The 20,451-nt window shown below is 44.9% G+C and overlaps 1 protein-coding gene across 6 annotated transcripts in view; it reads right to left on the minus strand.

Annotated features, from left to right (window-relative positions):
- Nucleotides 1–20,451, minus strand: part of LOC128890712 (sodium/potassium/calcium exchanger Nckx30C) — a 176,222-nt gene that overhangs the window by 25,796 nt on the left and 129,975 nt on the right. For all 6 annotated transcript variants that reach the window (XM_054149463.1, XM_054149462.1, XM_054149460.1 and 3 more), the window contains one exon: nucleotides 5,352–5,620. In XM_054149463.1, the coding sequence (XP_054005438.1) occupies nucleotides 5,352–5,620 (269 nt within the window). The remainder of the gene's footprint in view (nucleotides 1–5,351; nucleotides 5,621–20,451) is intronic.

Consider the following 20,451-nt stretch of genomic DNA (forward strand, 5'->3'; position numbering starts at 1 on the left):
AAATGTTGTCCGAAGCCTATGCTACTGTGGCTGTCTAACGCGTACCCTACACTACTGCGGAAGCTCTGGTTAATCGAGGTTTTCTGTTAATATCTCCTTAACGAAACCTCGGACAACGTTTTGGCTAAGGAAAGAGTTGTTTCAAATCACCCACCGAACCGCCCCTTTCAAGGACCTTCAACATTTTTCGGACACCCTACAGATCACTGATACGATACAGATGATTCTAAATTTTCGGAACTACATGTACACAATCTCACAATAAGAGTGTCGAGTTTTGCAAAATAGAGCGCAATCGAATAGTTGCTTTAAGAATTTCAGATCTTTCCGGTGTACCATGGAATCTTATATTTTCACAGATATTCGACTCGAGCCACTTCTACCAGACTTGGGAGAATTATTACAGGTAACGAACAGCTCGATTCGCCAACGAATTTATATTCTCCGAGTTCTTTATTTGATCAATGTTATTCTATTCGATGGAACAGAGGAGTGGCGGTAGTGGATTCGATAACGTTTCAAGAGTGGTAGAAGCGGAGAGGATGTGCTAGAGATTGAGATCGATGACGAGGAGAGAGGAATCGATGGAGAACACGCGACCTTGAGGGCGGTAAGGGCCGTGCTAGAAAACGCGGAACTCGGGCGGAAAAGCCATCGGCTGGAGACTTTGCTTCGATTATCCGAGGGTAAAAGAGGGACTGAAATAGGCAATGTGCAGCGCACCGACGCCGGGTGTAGCCAGAATTGACCCAGATTCGCGATGCATTCAAAATGAAAAGGCCTTCTCACTCATTTAGGACAAAGAGGTTCGAGAATCCCACGCGATCCGCGCTCAAACCAGCAGCTAATATCGCCGGAAAGCTCCCCGCTGTTAATTCTTCAATCGCGAAAATCGAATCTACGTAGTTTCTTCTCGGATTACCACTGTCTACCCAGTACGATTATCCTAGATCGTTCTACCCTCCGAACTCGCAAGAAAATTCTGGATCTTTCAACAATATAAGGACGTTCATATAACGTCAACGGATGTTTCATTTCAGACGAAACATTCTACGCAATTAACAGAAATTTTGATCGAATTGTCGAAAATCACCCGTACCAAGGAACCATTAATTCCCAAAAATACTACCGAGTTTCCCCGTCATCCCGAACGGATGGCATCGATCTTTCAAACCGAACGAGACGACCGTGAAAACGTAGAGCTTCCTCGGTCGAGATTTTCTAGGATATTTTACGAAACGCTAAGTGGCACGAAAGAGAGATCGACGGGTATAAAAGGAGGAAAAAGTTTCATCGACGAAACATAGAGATGCTGGAGAAGATATTAAGGGGAAAGCTCTTAGGTCTGGCCAACTCTGACGCCGAATGATTCAAAAACGAAAGTCTTGGGAGGGGCGGGAAAAAGCCACTCTTCGCGATTGCCTTGTTTTCAGGCCGAGGGACGTCTGTGAGGAAGATGACCCAATTTCCAAACGTTCCGTCATTATCGCAGAGTACACGTGGCAGGCCACGTCAGATCGGAGACATGTAAAATTCCTGTCTGGATATACAGTCGGCATCCTTCGTATCGATAGGTCGCGCGTAAATTTCGATTTAAGTTCGAGCTTGCGATTATTATTTTTTCGCGCTAAACTAGTCGCGATTAAAGTGAACGTTCGCCGAAGATCGTTTGTCAGGGATCGACTGGCCGGAAAATAAGAAGTCCGTCGCCCCATTTTTCCTATCGCGCGGCACGTCGGAGACGAATCATCAAATATCTATCACTGTCTGCGCCCCGACGGACGGTGTTTCAGATAGGAGGCGTCGAGCAACGTGAACTCGACGATACGGCTCGTTACGTTTTCAACGTTGAGCGACAACTGATCTACTACGGGGCAAGAAAAATGTCCAGTCTGGCGAGCACAAGCCGGAGAGATGAACAGAATTTTATTCGAACAAAAACGTGCGATCGAAATAATAACGTGTCTGTGCGTTGCGTAAATGCTGAACGTAATATATCGCGCAATCTTTTATAATTTTCTACGTATTATACTATACACGGTACGCGAACCGCGAAATATAGCTCAAACGTTATGATACTTTGCATACATTAAAATTGGATACACCATCGGTCCTCGAATCCATTATCGCTTTTTAATTATATAGAAACTATATATTATACTATATATTAGAAAGTAACGGATATATTTTAATATCATAATGTACGGATCGCCGACAGATCATTAACCAATGAATAATGCACTGTTAGAAATCATTATCCGTGCCCGAATGATACGTGTCAAAAGTCGAGAGATTAATAGCTATAGGAGCATTTATATCGGTAATAATTTAATGCCGTTTAAAGGGGAACGACTGAAGCGCCGAATTAGGAGAGTAACGGGATGTTTGCAATTTATCCTTCGACTCATTTTTTTACTCCGATTTACGATCATATTGAAAATTCGTTTTCTTTTTTATAGAACGATGGAACGAAAGAGTGCCTCGAGTCACAGAGAAGTATCGTGAAAAATCCACCGAACCAGCATTCTTCGGGCGGGGAAGAATCACGAGAGTCGATTCACTGGACCGGTGGTGTTCGACTCCAATCGATAGACGATAATTGACCCGGGCGTCGAATACGACAACAGCGACTGCAGTTATTTTAGAACGGCCCGCGGGGAAACGAAATCAGAAAACGACCGGATTCCGTAGCCGTGGCAGAGCCTGGGGCCGTTGCGACAGGAAACGAATTCAAATTACGATCCAGTGTTCCGCGAATCCTTCCAAGAATACGGGACGTATTTCCGCGACTGTCTCCTCTCGTTATTAATAATATAAGGATTCCGCGTGCTTGCGATTTCTCTCCCACTATTCTTGGCCGACTAAATTCAAACTTCGTTTAGGTGTTGTTCAAACGATGGTAGAAAATATCGAGGAGGTGAATTAATATAACCCGTATAGGGGCGACAGTGTTTTTCACCGAGGAACTAAAAAAATTAATTCCCGAAAGTTAAGCATCAAAGGTAACGAATTTAAACGAAGTCACGAAAATAAATGCCACGATAAACGTTCGAGTATGTAGTCTTCGAGAGTCTGAATAATATTTAATCCTAGCAGCAATTTTCAAGAACGCTCGTCGACGCGATAAAAGTAATCTCGAGTTTGCGATCAGCACCCTCAACGGTGGAACGGTGGTTTCATTATCGGCGCTAGTTGCCACTTCCTATATTTACATCCCAAAATTGGTGAAAATTTCAAAATCCTAACGAATTGTAGGTCCTCACGTTCCTGTGGAAACTTTTCAAAGCCTCGACACGTACTCGAAATAGGGATGTTAAACGAGATACAATAATTTTGGAAATCGTTCACCGTCGTTAACAGAGGCTTCCCTGGAACCAGGAGTCTACGTTCGAAATTCAGAGCGACGTTTCGTCGGCATTGCGGCTACCGTCGCGAGTTCGGAGTTGGCGCGAACGAGGAACGTGGCTAACTACATTCGCACGCCACTCAGAGACTGTCGATACCGAAATAGTTCGAGATTCGAGGCTTTTATGCCACCAGGAAGGATTGACTGGAGCTCGATGTTCTGGGCCTGGATTAAGTACGGATCGAACGTACCAGTCAATCTTTCTCCGCTACTCCTGCTTGGCACCGGTAATGTAACGCAATAAAGAACGCGTCAAAAATTCTCGAAATATCGAGGACGATTACAAATGATGGCAGAAATGATTCTTTGATAAAGTTTTTGAAATAATATCGTTCAACTACGGATTGGATGCATTTACAATAATAGAAGTGAATAAACTAAACGCAACATAAACTCATATCCACTTATGCAAAACAAAATATTAATACTATTGTAGTATCCGCGCTTCCCATACCCAACAATAAGGAGTCAAATAAGAACACGAAACGTAGGGTACGGGATTGGTCTTGTAGGTAAAGCGGTCGACTGTGGATCCGAGGATCGTGAGTACGAATCCCAGTGCCTTATTTTTCGTTTAGACACCTACACTATTATATTAATAGAATAAATCTTACGCGCGTTACATAAAATTTTGTGAATGTTCTCCGTATTACTGTACTCCACAAATAAATTCGCGGTCTGGTAATAACATTTTGCATCGAGTCACCACTAGATTTCTTTGCCGAGATATGATCCGACCAACGAGCAAGCGAACGTGTCAGTATGGCTAAGAATACGATTTCCACCATTATTTATAATTATCTTGGATCTCGCACGAGGCAAATAGGCCGCATAGAGTCTAAGAGTAAACACCGCCGTGCCGTAATCGATGCTGTTTCACGTAACTGACATTCAGTGACCTTGAATGACCTTTCCCACGAGTGCGGGTGCCGGCGTCGCGAGTTGATAGGGCAGAAGCGAGCCAAGTCGTACAGACGCTTTATCGCCTTCTAACCCCTCTCAAAGATGATTGCGTTTGCGCGTCTACGCGAATCGTGCAAACACTCCCGAGGAACCGAAAGGTGCATCCGTGTTCTTTGTACCATTACGTCGGGCACTCCACTAGTTATCCGTAACCAGTAGTCTAAGCGCGTTCCTACTTGACCTTTCGCAACTGAAAGGCGCTAACTTCCCTCACGGTTAGCCTCGTTCGAGACGCCTGATTGGAGGCCTTGAGAGATTTGCCGAGAGAAGAAGCTAAGAGCGTCTTATCTTTGGGACTATTACAGGGAGCAAGAAAGATCACCGGGGGTCGAGTACCGAGACGTTTTAGTCAGCATTCGCGAGTGCTGTGATCGAGAGGAAGTTCCACGCGAGGTGTGATTCTCTTGAAAATAATATCAGTAATTAGGTCGTGCCATAACTAAACAAACACTAAAGAAATTTTATAGTGACTGTATAACGATTATGTCAGAAAGGTAGATATCATAAAACGTGAGAGATTACCTTTCTTAGAACGCTTAAGGGTATGTTTCACATATTAATTCAAGTAGCAGAAGTGGCATGAACTTTTAGGACGATACTTTCATATTATCTGCTTCCAATATATTATACACACACACACACAAAATTTGTAACTTTGTATTAATTTAAGTAGCAGAAGAATAAGGCGAGACCTAATAATAATAGTGTGGTTTAGTTTTGAATAAAAATAAAAGAACTTCGATATCGCTCTGTGCAGCGTCACATCACGAGCGGTTCTTGGCTGTAATTTTACGGGTAAAGGATTTTACCGTGGGTCTAAAATGACCCGGCCTCTTCTTGCAACCCCCGCGTCTATCTTTTCCATCTTTCAAGTTCTCGCAAACGGAGGTTCATGCAGAGAACCGGAGTGCCGATAATACCGCAATAATTGGGATTAGGGAGGATCGAGGGGAACGAGGCATTCGTCTTATCTGAGAATTACCGATTCGAGGCCCGCGTCGAGACCAGCTGCTATACCACCGTTGGGGAGTTCCTGGATGCCAGCGGTGGTGCCAGCGGTGGTCGTCGTCGTGGTGGTGGTCGTGGTGCCCTGGGAGCCTTGTTGCAGCTGGAGAGTGGTCTCTTTCGATGCAGCGCCGGAGTAATGGGCAGCGGTCGACGTCGCGGCGCCGTTGTGCGGCCTGGTGGCGTCCAGCAACGCCTTCAGCGAGGCTATCGCGTGCAGCTGCGTCGCTTTCTCGTCCACTTTGCCTGAACAGTACCAGAGATGCGGGTTAATGAGATCACGTAGACGGCTACCGTTGCGAAAAACGAATTTCCTATTCTACGCAATTCTACGTCTCTCGAACGATCCACGAACGAGCGTCATAGGCGTTGAGATCCCCGGGTAATTCGACCGTGGCGATGCTATTACGGTTCTCCGCGAGCACCCTCGTAAACCTTTATTTCTACTCGTACCTTCGTGCCCTCTATTATTCAGAGCACCGACATCAAGTGGGAAATAAAATTACAATTGGTGTTTACGAGTTGGAAAATGAAATTTGTAATTGAAATAGTCGGACGGAGCATTATCGTTTCGTGTAATGGCTCTAGATTATAACTAGATCACGGATCTTTATGCAAAATAAAATCGTTACAAACGTACCGAATGCATTTTATGTCGAATGTCTGAATGAATCATCTTCGCATTGTCGCGCGACGATGCATCTTCGTGCCGTCGCAAAAATATGTAGTTTCTTCGAATTACTTATAAATGCATAAAAATCCGCAGTTTAATTGCAACTTACCGAACGTAATGTCGAAGCATACGTACTTCTCTTTCTCTGAATGATAATGCTCGTGTTTAAACTTTCACTCTCGAAATATGTATACCGTTCGTTTCACCACGGTCCATCGTTTTTATTCGAATAATTTGACGAGTTCGGTGTGTAATTCATACAAGTGTGCTTCGAGTGGATCGAATCGCGACTGTGTCCGAAACGAGGGTACCGCGCAAGTCCCACTCTATGAAATAACAATGCCGATTCCGGGATCAAACGAATCGATACAACCCCAAACACTTTCAACAATGTTGCAGGGATCATCAACGCCTGTGACTGTTAACTACAGACTACCATTAGTCAGGAATCATACGTTAGAGTTCGTCACCGTTTACAAGATGCGATATTCTCAAGATTTTTGATGAATGTACTTTATCCAGCTCGCGATGGACGACGAAATCAACGACCTGGAGATCGTAGATTTTTCTATCGGTACAGGCGCGATCTACAGACAGTTCTTTACAATATATACAAGTACCAGGTAGTCCAATAGATTATTCTTTTTCTATTCTATTGAATGTAGCCTGAGGAGGAATCAACCTTTGAAACATTCCCATGATAAAAATTCTATCAATTCTATCATTTCCGCTATCGTAACTTTTCAAACGAATAAATAAATATAGACGACAACGGCGAAACAAGTCACGCCTGTACCGGTTCAAAAAATGAAAAGCTCGTTCAAATCATTGATCTAAAAGTCTGTCCAATCGCAGGCACGATACACGAAGGAGCGCGTCCTTGTCAGTCAGGGCAAGGGGGAGAAGCTTTTCGCAGCCACTGCAAATGCGCAAGACCGCCAGGCACGTCGTCGTTCCATTTAAGCATGCATTTAAGATCTGGCCAAAGCTGGAACTGCGAAATAATTATGAGCAAGGGTCATTCAAGCGTTCCTCGCGCGCCCATCGCTACGTTCCACTTCGCGCGATTACCTCGAACAGCTCCGCGTTACGTAACAGTTACCATTTTCCGGTCCGTTTTGCGAACCGACCTCGGCTGCTAACTACCAGCGACGGGATTCGAAACGTCTTCGGTGTCATTTAACGCTTTCAAAAGTTTCGATGCTTTCAGGACAGTCCACTTCTAAAACTTTCAACGTGTCCCCAGCAGCCTCTCGAGCCTATATCTCGCTCGCGGAGACATTTTCGGAGCGACGCGAACTTCCGTAGTCCCGACTCATCCGAACGTTTTCAATTTCTTTGCCTCGACTCGTCTGCGATGGACAGGAGAACGGAATTATTAATCTCCTTAAGCGTCTTTCAGAGTGTACACCGTACAACCACGCGAAGTTTAGTGATATGTTAGGACCACACGTTCGAGTTTTTCATATTTTCTAGTTTCTGTAATAAAAATATACTTGCATCCTTGATTTTTGATTACGGGACCCATCGGACATCTGTATTTTATCATGAATTTACGGAACTATAAGAAGCAGTAGGGAACTATAAGAATACGTACAATACAAGATTCAAAAAAATATACATGTCGAATCGAGTAACCTCCTTCTTTTCGAAGTCGGTTAAAAATCCTGTGACTCGTATGACGTTGAACTTCGTCGTTCGTTATATTTTATTCCGTGTCCCATCTTCTATTTTTATTTCCTTATAGAATTTTACCTACGTCTGCCCGTAATGCTTATGCTTCGAGAGCTTAGCGACAACGATGTCAACGAATGATCCTTTTACGAGGATCGGATGAGTCTTCGAGCCGTTTATCGCGCACGTAACAGGTTTAACTTTCGCGATCAGGCCAATTGGATTACCAGAGTCGAATGTCGCAACACGCGCTAACAGATCGCCGAGAAAATCTTGTTTAGGAGAAATCGCAAAGCCGATTGTTCCCTTTAGCGTCGAGCGAACATACGTCTCGCTTAGAATTTGTTTCTTTTCCCCTAATTAGCAGCAATCGTATTAGTCGATAGTCGCGTGTTCCTGCAAACGACTTCCGCAGGAGATTGCACGTAAATTTAATGGATTCTCGGATCCATTGTTCGCGCCCGAGGAAGAGGAGGGTAAGAAAGAAGGAGCGTAAAGTTTGATTACGATAGTAATAAAGAGAATAAGCGGCGAGCATGAAATGTGGCGCGATTTTTCCGCTGGAAGTGCACGCGTCGGCTGCTTACGCGTTCCCACCGTTTCCTGACGAAGCATGTGCTTTAAGAACCGTTGCTATCTCAGCGAATACCGAGTCCGCAGGTAACTCCGGCCGCTCCAAGGGTGAGAACTAATTTCGCGTCGGTGATTTTCTTTCCCCCTTCCGGAGATGGCCTTAATTAATAGCGGATAGGAGGAAGCGGATCCGGGCTCGTGAATCAACCGAGATTTCCGTTACGTTATCGTTACCGGCGGTAATTTTCAAGAAAATTTGCGCCCGCCCGGTCCAGAGACGTTTGGAAAACTCCACTTGCCTGCAGGACAGCGTCCGGGGTGCTATCGTCGTCCACTCGATCCCGAACTACCGTTATCTTCGAGAACAAAATGAAAGTTCGAGCTGTACCGAGGCGCTTATCGTCGCGGAAGATCTCAGTGGAGAGAAACGTCCGTGGAAAAAAAGAATTAAAATTACTCGCATCGCGTAGCCTCAGGAACGGTGAAAATAAATGGCCCATATTTTTATATAGAGAGTTTTAATATGAAACGAACACGAGGCAGACTTCTCTTATTTTTGCGCGGATAAAGGTTCGCGGGAATAAACGAAACGGAGCCTTTTTTCTTTTTTTTTTTATGGAGCTCTCAAAATTGGCGTCTATTTTTATTTCAGGTAGGAACCCAACAATTTATTCGCTGTAAGATTTTCCACATTATTAAGAGGAAAGGTCCCTTCTCTTTAATGAAACGTTCTTTGCTACAAGGATTGAAACGTCGCCGCAATGCTAAAGTCGCGTGTGGTTACTATGAATCGTAAATCAACCGTCTATAGTATCGGAATGAGCGTTGCACGGACGTTAATCGAATGACGTAGCACTAGAGAATTATTAATTCGCAACCTTGACTAACCTTGAACGTTCTCGAACAGCGATTCAACTAATCCCGACGAATTCGAGCAGGGCAAGCGTACCAAGGATAAGGGAATCGGACAACCTCGTTAAAAGAAAACCGTGTCCTAGGAACCACCCCCGCGCTTTTGCGAACGAGCAAACTTTTCCCGCTGTACGATGGCTCCATTCGAGCTACATCGACTTTTGTTTTCCCTCGGCTGCTTTCCGGCGTTCTCAAAGGGGACAGACGTTCAGCATCGTTTGTAATTATTCGGACTTTATGCATTTGGGAAAGACGCGGATCGCATCCTTGGCATTTAAACGCCGCTACTCGCGAAATACGCGTTCATCTCGTTTCCTTTGGCTCTCGTATAATTCGAACTTTTATTCGCGTTTCGACACCCCCGAGGTTCCAAAGAAAAATTCTAGTTTATTCGCTCTCGAGATACCCGAGAGAATAAAAAATGCAACTGTTTTATTAAAATATTAACAATTACCGCGGAGTGCTCGCGATTTCCCACGGAAACTTTCAAAGGATTCCGCCCGCACTTAGCGAATACGCGACGCAGGAAAGGACATTCGCGAATGAAATGATTAATTCAAGAAGCGTTCGAGCAATCGTGGTAAGGACGGGATACACTGCTCCTCGAATAATTAATGAGCGGTACTGTTTCGAATGAACGTCTCGCACCCGTGCAAATTACTACAATATGTCCCCCTGAAAGGGGCGCGTACACCACCCCGCTGTTGGCAAATATTTTCTTAGCTACTGGCGACCAACTTCCAACACTTCGTCCTCGGGGCGTATCTTTTCCAGCGTAATTCAGCCCTCGTAATTCAACCTCGGAACTGCCATAGTCGACGGAAACGCGTTAACTCCGCTTTCGACGGCCGGCTCTCTGGGAAACGGCTGTAAGACAGTTGAAATTCGCTCGTAACCACGACCCGACTCGACTTCCACCGATCCTGATACTTATTCCCGCGATAGTAGGTCAAAGAGGAAACTCGAAGGGTCGAGAAAGAATGGCGAGAAGAACACTGAAAGTCGCTGCGCGATACCAAAGTATCCGTCTAGCCGGAGGCTACCTCGTCTGATATTTATCTCGTTCTTCTTTACCCGTTCTTCCTTTCTGCTCTCTTTTTTAACGCAATAAACAGCAATTCCAGTCCAATTGTGACATTTGTATCGCGAAGAATATTTTCAAACGCTACTTTTTTAGAATATAAATCTGTTTCGGACCTAAGACCCCATCGAGGACCTTCCTCGGCATCGATTTTATTTTATATTCTAGACACCGTAACTTTTTTTTTTCGCGACACAGGCTCTGGTTAGACCACGTACACGTCGACGTAGGCGTATGCATCCCCAACGTGCATCGTTAGTAGTGTTTATCGATTAACCCGCCCGCGACGGACGCGATGGGGGGGGGGGGGAAAGTGGCATATTTAACGCGTTTTCTTAAATATTTAGAACGGCCGACCGCGTCCAGCGATGGCCAGGGTAAATATTTGCGGCAACGACGACTTTAAAGCAGTCTAAGCTCCCCTGGCGATCGTTGCCGCTAGAATCGTTGAAATAATTAACGCGACGGCGTTGAGATAGCAGAAAGTGGCGCGAGTGGACGTTCGAAGATTGCGATCGTTAACGTCGACCTCGAAACGACGACGATTTGAAAAACTGCTTTATAAAAGACCCGAAACGAAACACGGTTACATCTGTTGGTTGTTTAGTCAAAATTACAGTAGATTAATTTCTCGATACGATCGAAGATTTTGTTCCCGATACTACTTCGTTTTTTTTTTTGGTCGACGAACTTTAAAGGTAACTCGTTAACAAAAATTAAAGAGTACACGTGTAGTATTTTTCCATCACCGTGCGAGTTTACCTCTGCTCGTACAGAACAAGATTTCGCCCTCGGGATGCGTCCTTGTTAAAATACTCTCGCAGACACATGCATTAAGGACCTCGTTAACGAGCGGTTCGTGCGGACTCTGCAGCGCTGGATCTTTTTACTTTCTTGGTTCTAGTCAGCAGAAGGGAAGAATCACCATTGTGCGTGCGCAGGGCAAAATTCTGTACCTAAGTATTTGCCGCCTTCGTCTCTGTTCCTTCCATTCAATTTGCGAAAAGGAACGATCGAACTATATCGCCTCTCGCAACTTTTTTCAATCTTGGAACGTTCGTTCGGAAGTTTCGACTATTAACGAACTCCGTAAGTAGAATTGGCGAGAAATCGTCAGACACGAATGAGTTGTTTGTATTCCAGCCAATATTAACCCTTTGTACTCGAGGCCTTGTTTTCTGGTATCTACCAGCAACTTGAGATGTTTCTTACCATTCTATTGCCATGAATTCTAAGCTATCTAGATTTCAGAATAAGGTCACCTTTATCCTCACTGATTTTATTGACATTTCGAGCTCCATAGAAATTAAACTTAAAGAAACATTAGGTATCGTAGATTTGCTGCGTGAAACCTAATGGTGACTGAGAATCACCTCTAAAACCTCGCAAATGGTCAAAAACTCGATAGGTTCTAAACCGGTGTGTCTAAACGTCGACAGCTTTCTTGCCTCGATTTCTAGATGGATGCGTGAAATATTGCACGTGTCCCGCGGGTGGGTGTCAGTCGGTGGATCCTCGAGTACGAAAGAAAAGCTCGCGTGCAAAGAAGAGGAAGACCGTAATTCGGCGATTAGCTTCGACCAATCGGGGACCCGCGTCGCTGCGACGGGCTAGGTCAAAGAGAAAAGAACTCCGGCGAGTGGCCTTCGTTCTCGAAGCTAGAAACGAGGCGAGAGAAAGAAAAGCGAGGAGCCCTGGGCGAGAAGTCGGACCGCGATGAAAGTATCGACCCCTAAGCCGCCCCGAGCGAGATAGAAAGGCGTACGGGAGAAACGCGCAAATGGGAGAGCCTCCGCGATAGACGGAACGCGAGTGAATAGAAAAAGGAAACGGGCCAACGTGTGTTAAGCTGTTAGGCTTCGGTAATTTTTTACTCTTTGTATTCTGTTTCCTCTCCTCGCGATCTGCTGTAAGGAAAGGTGAGGAGCACGGACGAAGTTAACGGGAACAAAAGAACGGGGACGTGTGTTTAATTAGAACTTTCCGTTTAAGGGGAGACTGTGCGAGTCTTTGTTCAAATGTTCGATAAAGCACGATGAAAGTTTTCTGAAAGTACGTCTCTGTTTTTTTTTTTTTTTTTTTTTTTTTTTTGGGATCGTTACACGTCGTTCTACCCCCCTCTCTTAAGCTCTCCGGGACAGTAGGATTCGATGGATAAATAAATATTTACACAATTATCGTAAGAACGCTTACGGCGATCGAGTCCAAGTGGATCGGAGGAGAAGAGTCGATTAATTTAGTCGTCGACTATCAGAGATTACTCAAGGCACGTAAAATAGAACGACAGTCTCGTTATTTGCCCGACACGATGAGAATTTCGAAGCCAGGTCTACAGGATTCGGAGAGGACGGAAGAAACGAAAGAGGCTCGGCCGGATCAAGTGGAATAAGCCCGTGCAGGTCGGCCGAAGTGTCACCCATTAACCTACAAAGCTCGATCGGGGCTGTGTTTATTCGGCGGGCATGCTCCGGTTTTACGAACGATTAAAACGAGCTTGTGTCCTTCGTAATCAGAGTCGTCGTTAAGGTGACGCTTTTCAGCTGCGACGAGCCACCCGACTGGAAAGAAAACACGCACTCGTTTAACGCCGCCGCGATACGTACAGGGTGTGCGCGAGGTAACTCGTCAGAAACAGGCCACCCTAAACTAATTCTGCCTTTGGTTCATTTTTACGCGTGGCGTACGTTTAAATTAAATTTAACGACCTTATCTTTAACGCGGGTAACTGTGTCTATGCCGTACGAAAAGTTTATTTTAATTGAGAATTCTCGATGTCGTCGTATAATAAGACTACTGCAAGAGCGGTCGAAAGCGAAAACGTAACTTGGAGTTAGATTCAAAACCAGCAGTTTATCTTGAGAGCTTTAAGCACGTGTTTTAATAACGGCGATATAAATCCTGCTTCGGGTAAAATAACAAACACGTTGACGATGTATTCTAAAAGGGTTACGTCTCAAAGCGAATGTACGACCTCTTTTATATATTTCTTTATACATTTCTGAAAAGGCCAATGTTGAAAATTGTACTCGAACCCTCCCACTGTAGTGCCACCCGGTGCTAGTGCAGAATGCGAAGTTATTCATGAAAGTGGGAATGTTAAACTTGAATTTATTCATGAAGGTGAGAATGGTGAGGTTGAAGTTACTCGTGTAAGTGGGCACGTGTTAGGGTTGAAATTATTCATGGAAGTAGGACCGTTAAGGAAGAATTTAGTCGCAAAAGTGGGAATCTTAACTCGACTTATTTACGAAATTAATAAGATCAAAGTCGTAGTCGGTTGTGAAAATGAGAATGGAAAAGTCCAAGTTATTTAGAGACGGGGGAATATTACAGGAGCGAAACGATCATTGAGCGGAGGTGCGTCGAAGGGTTGCTGTCAAAAATAACGATAGGTTCGGTTGGTGAGTCAGTCGGTGTGACATCGTGAGTCACTCCTTGACCCCGTGGGTCATAGGTTGCCGACTATCGCTGAAAATTTGTACAACGTATCATTCCGAAAATAAAATTTTACCGTGCATACACGCGGCTTAAAAGAAGCTCGACTAAATTAATGGTGGCCTTCGAAAGGAAACGTATTTTCCACCCTCTCTTTTAGCTAGACACCCCGTATAGCGAGCACGTGGAGGGAAAGGACATCGAGCGAGGCGATCGTTAAGAACGTAGATATAGATCTCGGCGCGTCCTTCGCACGGTTGTAAAACCGCCTCGTTAATAGAGCAAATATTTTTATGTTTGTCGGTGCGGTAGGTCGGCGAATGGTTGGCAACCCTGGGAGGTTAGCTTTCCCCGTCCTCGTAAGGTTCGCGTGTGTCCGCGCGCATGGGAGACAATTTCATCCGGGCTAAGCAAGAATTTCATTCTGGCCTTCTTTATTTTCTCCTCGGTCGTAGCCAGGGAACCTAACACGGTTAGACGTCAGCCGGGAGGAAACTGTGGGAATGAAAGCGTAAAAGCTCCAAGGGAAAAAGCGTCGCGGGGGTAATCCCAAGGTTCGTTCGGTGCAATGAGAGCCAGCATCTTTGAAGTTCCTTTATCTCGAAGCAAATTTTCGCGGAGTCGAGTGCCTCCTAAACCTGGTGATCGTTAAGTTTCTTAAAGACCTATTCTGGCACCTTTTGGAAAAATCGATTTCCCGCTGTATTAGATAAAAGCTTCCTGGAATCATATTTTCAAGGTCCTAAGCTCGAGGAAAATGTTTCGGATCCGCGGGCTTGGAAACAAGCACTTATTAAATCAACGTGGAAATATTCTTATAAAGATGTACGACGAATAACGTGTGAAAGATGAGGAACCTATGACGAGATGCTGGTTAAATAGAAATGAAAATTAGAACAAAGTTTCTACGCACGGGTCGGCTACGTTTGCTGTTTATTAAGAATTATTATTTGAATAAAATTCAGCCTACTTCTGACGGACGCGCAGCGTCGAGATAACGAGTTCCCGGCATCTTCCGGCGTCGTTTCGCGAATTATCCAGAAAATTGAGCCCCGAGTTCGAGTGTCGTTGCTCTTGTCCCTGTTTCTCATCATCAGGAACGAAGTTTCGCGAACGGATCGCGGAGGGAGCAACTGTAATTACTTGGAACGTTGCACGGCGATATAAATATTAAAATTGGAAAAACTACTTTGCATCGCCGACTCTTACACGGAACATAATTGATACGGAGGATGCCGGGTGGTGATGAAATAAAAATTCTAAATCTTGTTAAAAGGATGCGATGGGAATATTAAAATCGATTTCTCGATTATAGGAGGATAGAAAACAACGAGTGAAATAAATGAACGGAGTACGATATTCATAGGACATGTAATATACGAGTACTTTGATGTAACAAGAAGACTTTAATTATTTGATTAGGTTGTCTGGAAGGTCTGAAATATATCGGAATGGTTGAAAACAAATAACACGTGTAGATCCCTTAAAAGTTATGGAAAATAATGGTACCTCCGCAACTCAATAAGTGTATATTAAAATTCAAATATGCCTTTGAATGTTTGTAAAAATTGTCACAAACTTTTTGGACAACTTAATAAACCTGATTCGGAATGTTTTCACAACTCGTTTAAATTGTACCCGTTTTTACCCCCGAAAATACCAGTATTTTATCCCTCAAAGTACTTCAGGGATCCAAGGATAACAAAGGGATTCAGCTCACGTTTTTCGCGCATTATTGTTTCCTGGCGAGTGTACGATACCGCGGAAATCATGATCACTGAGCTCGCATCGCCCTAGGGAAGAGGATGGATGGAATGGGAGGTACGAAAAATAGCGCAACATCGAGTGTTGTCGATCGATATCGGCAGAGCCCTTTTTGGTGGAGTCGGATTCCCGCGAGGGTCTCGCGTGTAAACGATTAGACGCGGGTGCCAGGTAATTCCAATGCAAAAGCCGCAGTGATTGATTACTCGGGCTTGCCCCAGCCTGTCGAGCGAAGGTCGCCGAGTCTGCGATGCTTCTTGTTAGCTTTCGGCTCCGTCGAAACGGTTACGGTTTCGGAAAAATCGAAAAACAACGAGCATAACGATATTCCCTTTCCTAAACGAACCACCGACCTCAGCGCGAGGTTTACGCAAAATTATTTCACCAAAGAATCGCGTAAAAAATTCGCGAAACTTTGCTCGTAGCGAGGCAACTCCGTGCAAACGAAGGAAAGACGCGCAAAATTCGATAGACATTCAGGACATCCGTGTTTCGCGTTTGCTCTTTTGAACGACGGGGAAGGGCGGCTCGCGGGAGATCGAGGGGAGGGGTTGACATTTAGGACAAACTTGGACTGTTCCCTCTGTAAATAGAACGAAGGCTGCAAACTAGGCGCTGGAAATTAAGTAAAAGTATGACGGAACGTTAACCAACGGCAGTCGAGAGTTCGAGAGCAAAGACTAGGAATTAAAGCAGCGCGGCCCAATTTGTTAATATCATCCCCCGGCGGAGCGGCGCGTAATCGGGACTCGTATCCCAGGAGACAGGAATGTGACGAGGATTTTCGATAAAACAACTCCCTCGCTCTCTCCACCCCCTTCCATCTCACTTTTGCACCTATATAGTAAACGCCGTTGGGGATTTCGATTGGCCTTCCGTCACAATGCCGCTTGGTATTATCCACAAGTTATTAAAAAACCTAGCCAACTGGCGCATCCCTTTCATTGCGAATAACACGTTCGATTGGGATGATTCGACGACGAGTGACGCACGAGGAGTGTCGCTTCTAAAAAGTTTACTCGAGTCGACTGCACCTCCAAAACATGGTACATAGAAATGTATCCTTTTAAAATGATCGAAAAAGACAAGACATTAACCCTTTGCACTCGAGGCGTTTTTATCTGGTATCTACCAGCAACTCGAAATGTTTCTTCTAGGTTTGAGAATAAGGCTACCTTTTCCTCACCGACAATCATTTTATCAACACTTCGAGCGCCGAAGAAATTAAACTTAAAGAAACATTAGGTATTGTAGATTTGCTGCGCGAAACCTAATGGTGACTGAGAGTCACCTCTCGAGTGCAAAGGGTTGAATTAAAAGTGGAAGTGTTCCTAACGCATAGGAGCAATTTTACAAACGATATTTTTTGGTAACACTTCAGCTTCCCTTCCACCTATTATCTCTAGAAAAATATCTCTAGATAACCAACAAGCAGCGATGGGCAAAATCCTAGGCTTCGAATAAATCCGAAGTTTACCGATATGTTCGTCTCGTTTCTTCTGTTGAACATTTTCCAAAGAAGGAGACGAGAGAAACACATCGGCAAACTTCGGATTTATTCGAAGCCTAAGGTTTTGCCCGTCGCTGCCAACAAGGTAGTACAATAATAATATATTACCGGAATTTCATAAAAATTCATAGAGTGCTGAAATTTAAGGGAAATTCGGCAGCTAAAGCTCGCGTTTCCCGTGAACGGAAGGAGGAAGGCTGGAGGACCTAGGTTGCGGGAAAATACCGATCCTTCCTCCAGGAAGGGTAGCGGATTCGTCCTGAATATTATCTCGAGCGTCGCGCGCGACGTGATGTCTGGATGACGTTGAAGGCCCGAAGTTTAAAGGAAGGGAAAAGGAAGCCGAGCCCCAAGTGTGGATTCGCTAGTTACTATCGATCGATACGGGGAGGTTTGTAGGTCAGGGTCCCGATACATACTCGCCACTCACCGCTACTCGTGGATATGTGCTCAAAACGCGTCCCGCAAATTCATTCGAAGCCGACCGCACAGCCTCTCCCGCGATTCCCGCAGACCACCTGCCACCCTCTATTTTTCCGCCTGCTAACTCGTCGCGAGAAAATCGAGGAGACGAGAAGAAAGGAGAGCGGGCCGAGCGAATGCTCCCGACAATAAAAAATAGGTGGCTGCCTCTCGAGCCAGGGGGAAAAAAGTTTTCCAGTTTTCAGATGGGTCTGTTTGAACGCGCACCCATACACACACAAACGCGCGCGCGCGCGGACGCTGTCTGCCACGAAATCGCGTATCGAACGTTTCCTAAGCAATCGGGATTAATGACGCGCCTTCGATGGCTGACTTCGCGTTCCGGGAAAAAGAGGACGAGGGAATATATTGCGCGACGCACGGTCGGATTAAATTGTGTTGTTAATCGCGCGAGTCGAATATTTTTTTTTTATCATTTCTGAGAGGATATTTTATTCGACGATAGACACACATTACAATTGGTACTACGATCAATTATTTCTGGCCAATTTGTGCGATATTGTACGATACGAATTCGTTTAACTAGTTATACAAATTTTAGCGTATAGTCGTTGGATAAAATATTGAAGCGTTTTGTTCGTCGATCGAAACGTGGCGTTTTCGCGGAGAGGAAAGACCGAACGAAATTTCGTTCCTTAATTTTCGGCTCGATGGCTCGATTAACCGTAAAACCGGGCCATCTAGAAAGAGTTGTCTAATTGATGATCGTCCTTTTCTTTTCATTCGCGCGTGACCTGACCCATTTATATAACCGTAGTCCGGTACACGGTACGTGCGCAACCCCGAAATCAATTTCAACGTCGAGATTACCGGGTTACCTTCTGGATTAAGATTCCTATCGATCACGCCACCGCGATCTCTGTGTTTCTTTGGTTGACATACGGTTGCCGGGACACCTGTACAAATTCCATCGTCGATGCACCTACTATATTTTACTATTGACCTAACCGCTACGAGCACGGAGTACGGACGAGCTGAATTCTTGTCTACGTAAAAAGTTTCGAATATCGTCGACGATATTTTTAAACAGAAGGCTTGTGCGAAGTTTTTTAATCGACAAGTCTGATTATCGGATTCGGTTGCTCGGAAGCGGAGATTAGCGTGCATCCTAACAGACTGTACCGAAGCTACAGAGTCTAAGACAACTATCTAAGTAAACCTCAACGCGTAAAGTACCCGAAAACAATTTATCCACTGGTTGCACAAGATTAAGCCGACGTGCGACGCGTAGATTATTGCAATCTACACAAAACAGGTGGGCTGGAGAGGAGAGAGGCTCGCGGTCGCGAAATGCACGCTGTAAAATCCATTTCCACGAGACAGAGAATGTTACCGTGGCACGATGGAACGAAAGCACCAAAACGCGATCGAAATCGTCTCGGAGATTGCTCTACAGAAAATGCCATTCGATTAGCTCGCTGAAGTAACTACCGAGGAAGAAATAAATTCCAATTCCCATTTACGCTTTCTCGCCCTGCAAATTATATTTTAAATTAACATCGAACGGGGTTTAAATACTACGTAAAAAGTTCATACTCATTTCTTACCTTCCCTACTAAAGAAAATGTAAACCTCAAATTACTATACATTCCTATTCCGTGCAAAAATTTCATCGCACGATTCGACTTCGATTTCAACTCGAAGAGTAACGAGTACTCGAAATTTTAATCCGGATAAGAATTCTGCTCGCCTCCGGAGGAACGTAAAAAAACTGGGTTCGTAGTAGTCGAGGGTTTAACAACGGGAGCCGAAACTTTCTCGGATGGAGAGAAACGGAAGCGTCTCATCTTCGGAAGTGAACGTTCGCCAAGGTATTCCCCGGGCGAATGGGGCGCGTACCCGTCGTAAATTTTCAACGTCGATCGCCCGGTTCTAATATCGCGAGGCGCTCTCGACCCCGTCTCCTCTGGATCGGGTGTCATCCGAGAGAAAGAGAGACGCGAGGACGGAATACCATCAAGACCCATGGTGAGAAATCGCGCGGCTTCCCAGCTTCGTAAAAGAGTAATTACCGTGGTCGAGATCGTTCCCTGCAGGAATTACAATTCCAATCTATCCGGGAGCAATCGAGGCAGATTCTTCGATGGAGGGGTTGAGCGGAGGTGGGCGCGATTTTATTCGATTAATAGATGACGCGCCGAAACTTGCGACGATTTATTCGCAACGTTCGCTCGATTGAGCCGTTGCTCGTTCAACGTGAAACGTAATACGATTGCGCGATTCCGATTGTAATTTCTAGCGAAACGTAATACTGCGCGTTTTAATCGAGCGAATAAAATAATAAACAAGGCTTTCCTTTCAAAGGATCGTCTAGTATTACCGAAAATTATCGAGATATCAATTTTGCGTTCGTTACATGAATTTCTTTATCGAGATGGAGAATTTCGCCCATCGACGAGGGGGAAGGTTATCGTTTATCGGCCCCATCTTTATTAGTGCCAGGTCCGCTGGCAAACAGCGGCCTCGCGGACCTTCTACAGTCGATGAAAAATAACGTTCCGGTTTTTTTTTTTCTACGAGGCCGTGGGTTGATCTATAAATACGCAAAGGACAGCGTTGGGATAGGGAGCGTGAGCGTGGTAACGACCACGTAGTGGCATTTATTTTCCCAGTCACTGTCGAATCGTATCGCTCCCGGTTAATCTGATAGACCTGATCGCTCGTCGATGCATCGCGGGTCGCGTATTGCAGTCTGTCAAAGAAAAACGTGACCAGCGTAACTTTTAAATTGTTCATTACAAATGTACGTCGATGCTCCGATAGCTACTCGATTTTACGTTTTCTGGACTTATGAGATTCCTCAATTATTTCAGTCCCGCGTTATTTAATCTATATGTTAATTTGGATATTCATCGATTACTCGAACAGTGAATTATTCAACCGGAACCAACGCTAGTTCGAAGTCCGTCGCTGGTTACGGCGCGTCTGACTACAGCGCGACCCGTACTACTGATTCTCGGACTCTAGGCGCG

The sequence above is a fragment of the Hylaeus anthracinus genome, unplaced genomic scaffold (genome assembly GCF_026225885.1).
Source record: "Hylaeus anthracinus isolate JK02 unplaced genomic scaffold, UHH_iyHylAnth1.0_haploid 12001, whole genome shotgun sequence".
Taxonomy (NCBI): domain Eukaryota; kingdom Metazoa; phylum Arthropoda; class Insecta; order Hymenoptera; family Colletidae; genus Hylaeus; species Hylaeus anthracinus.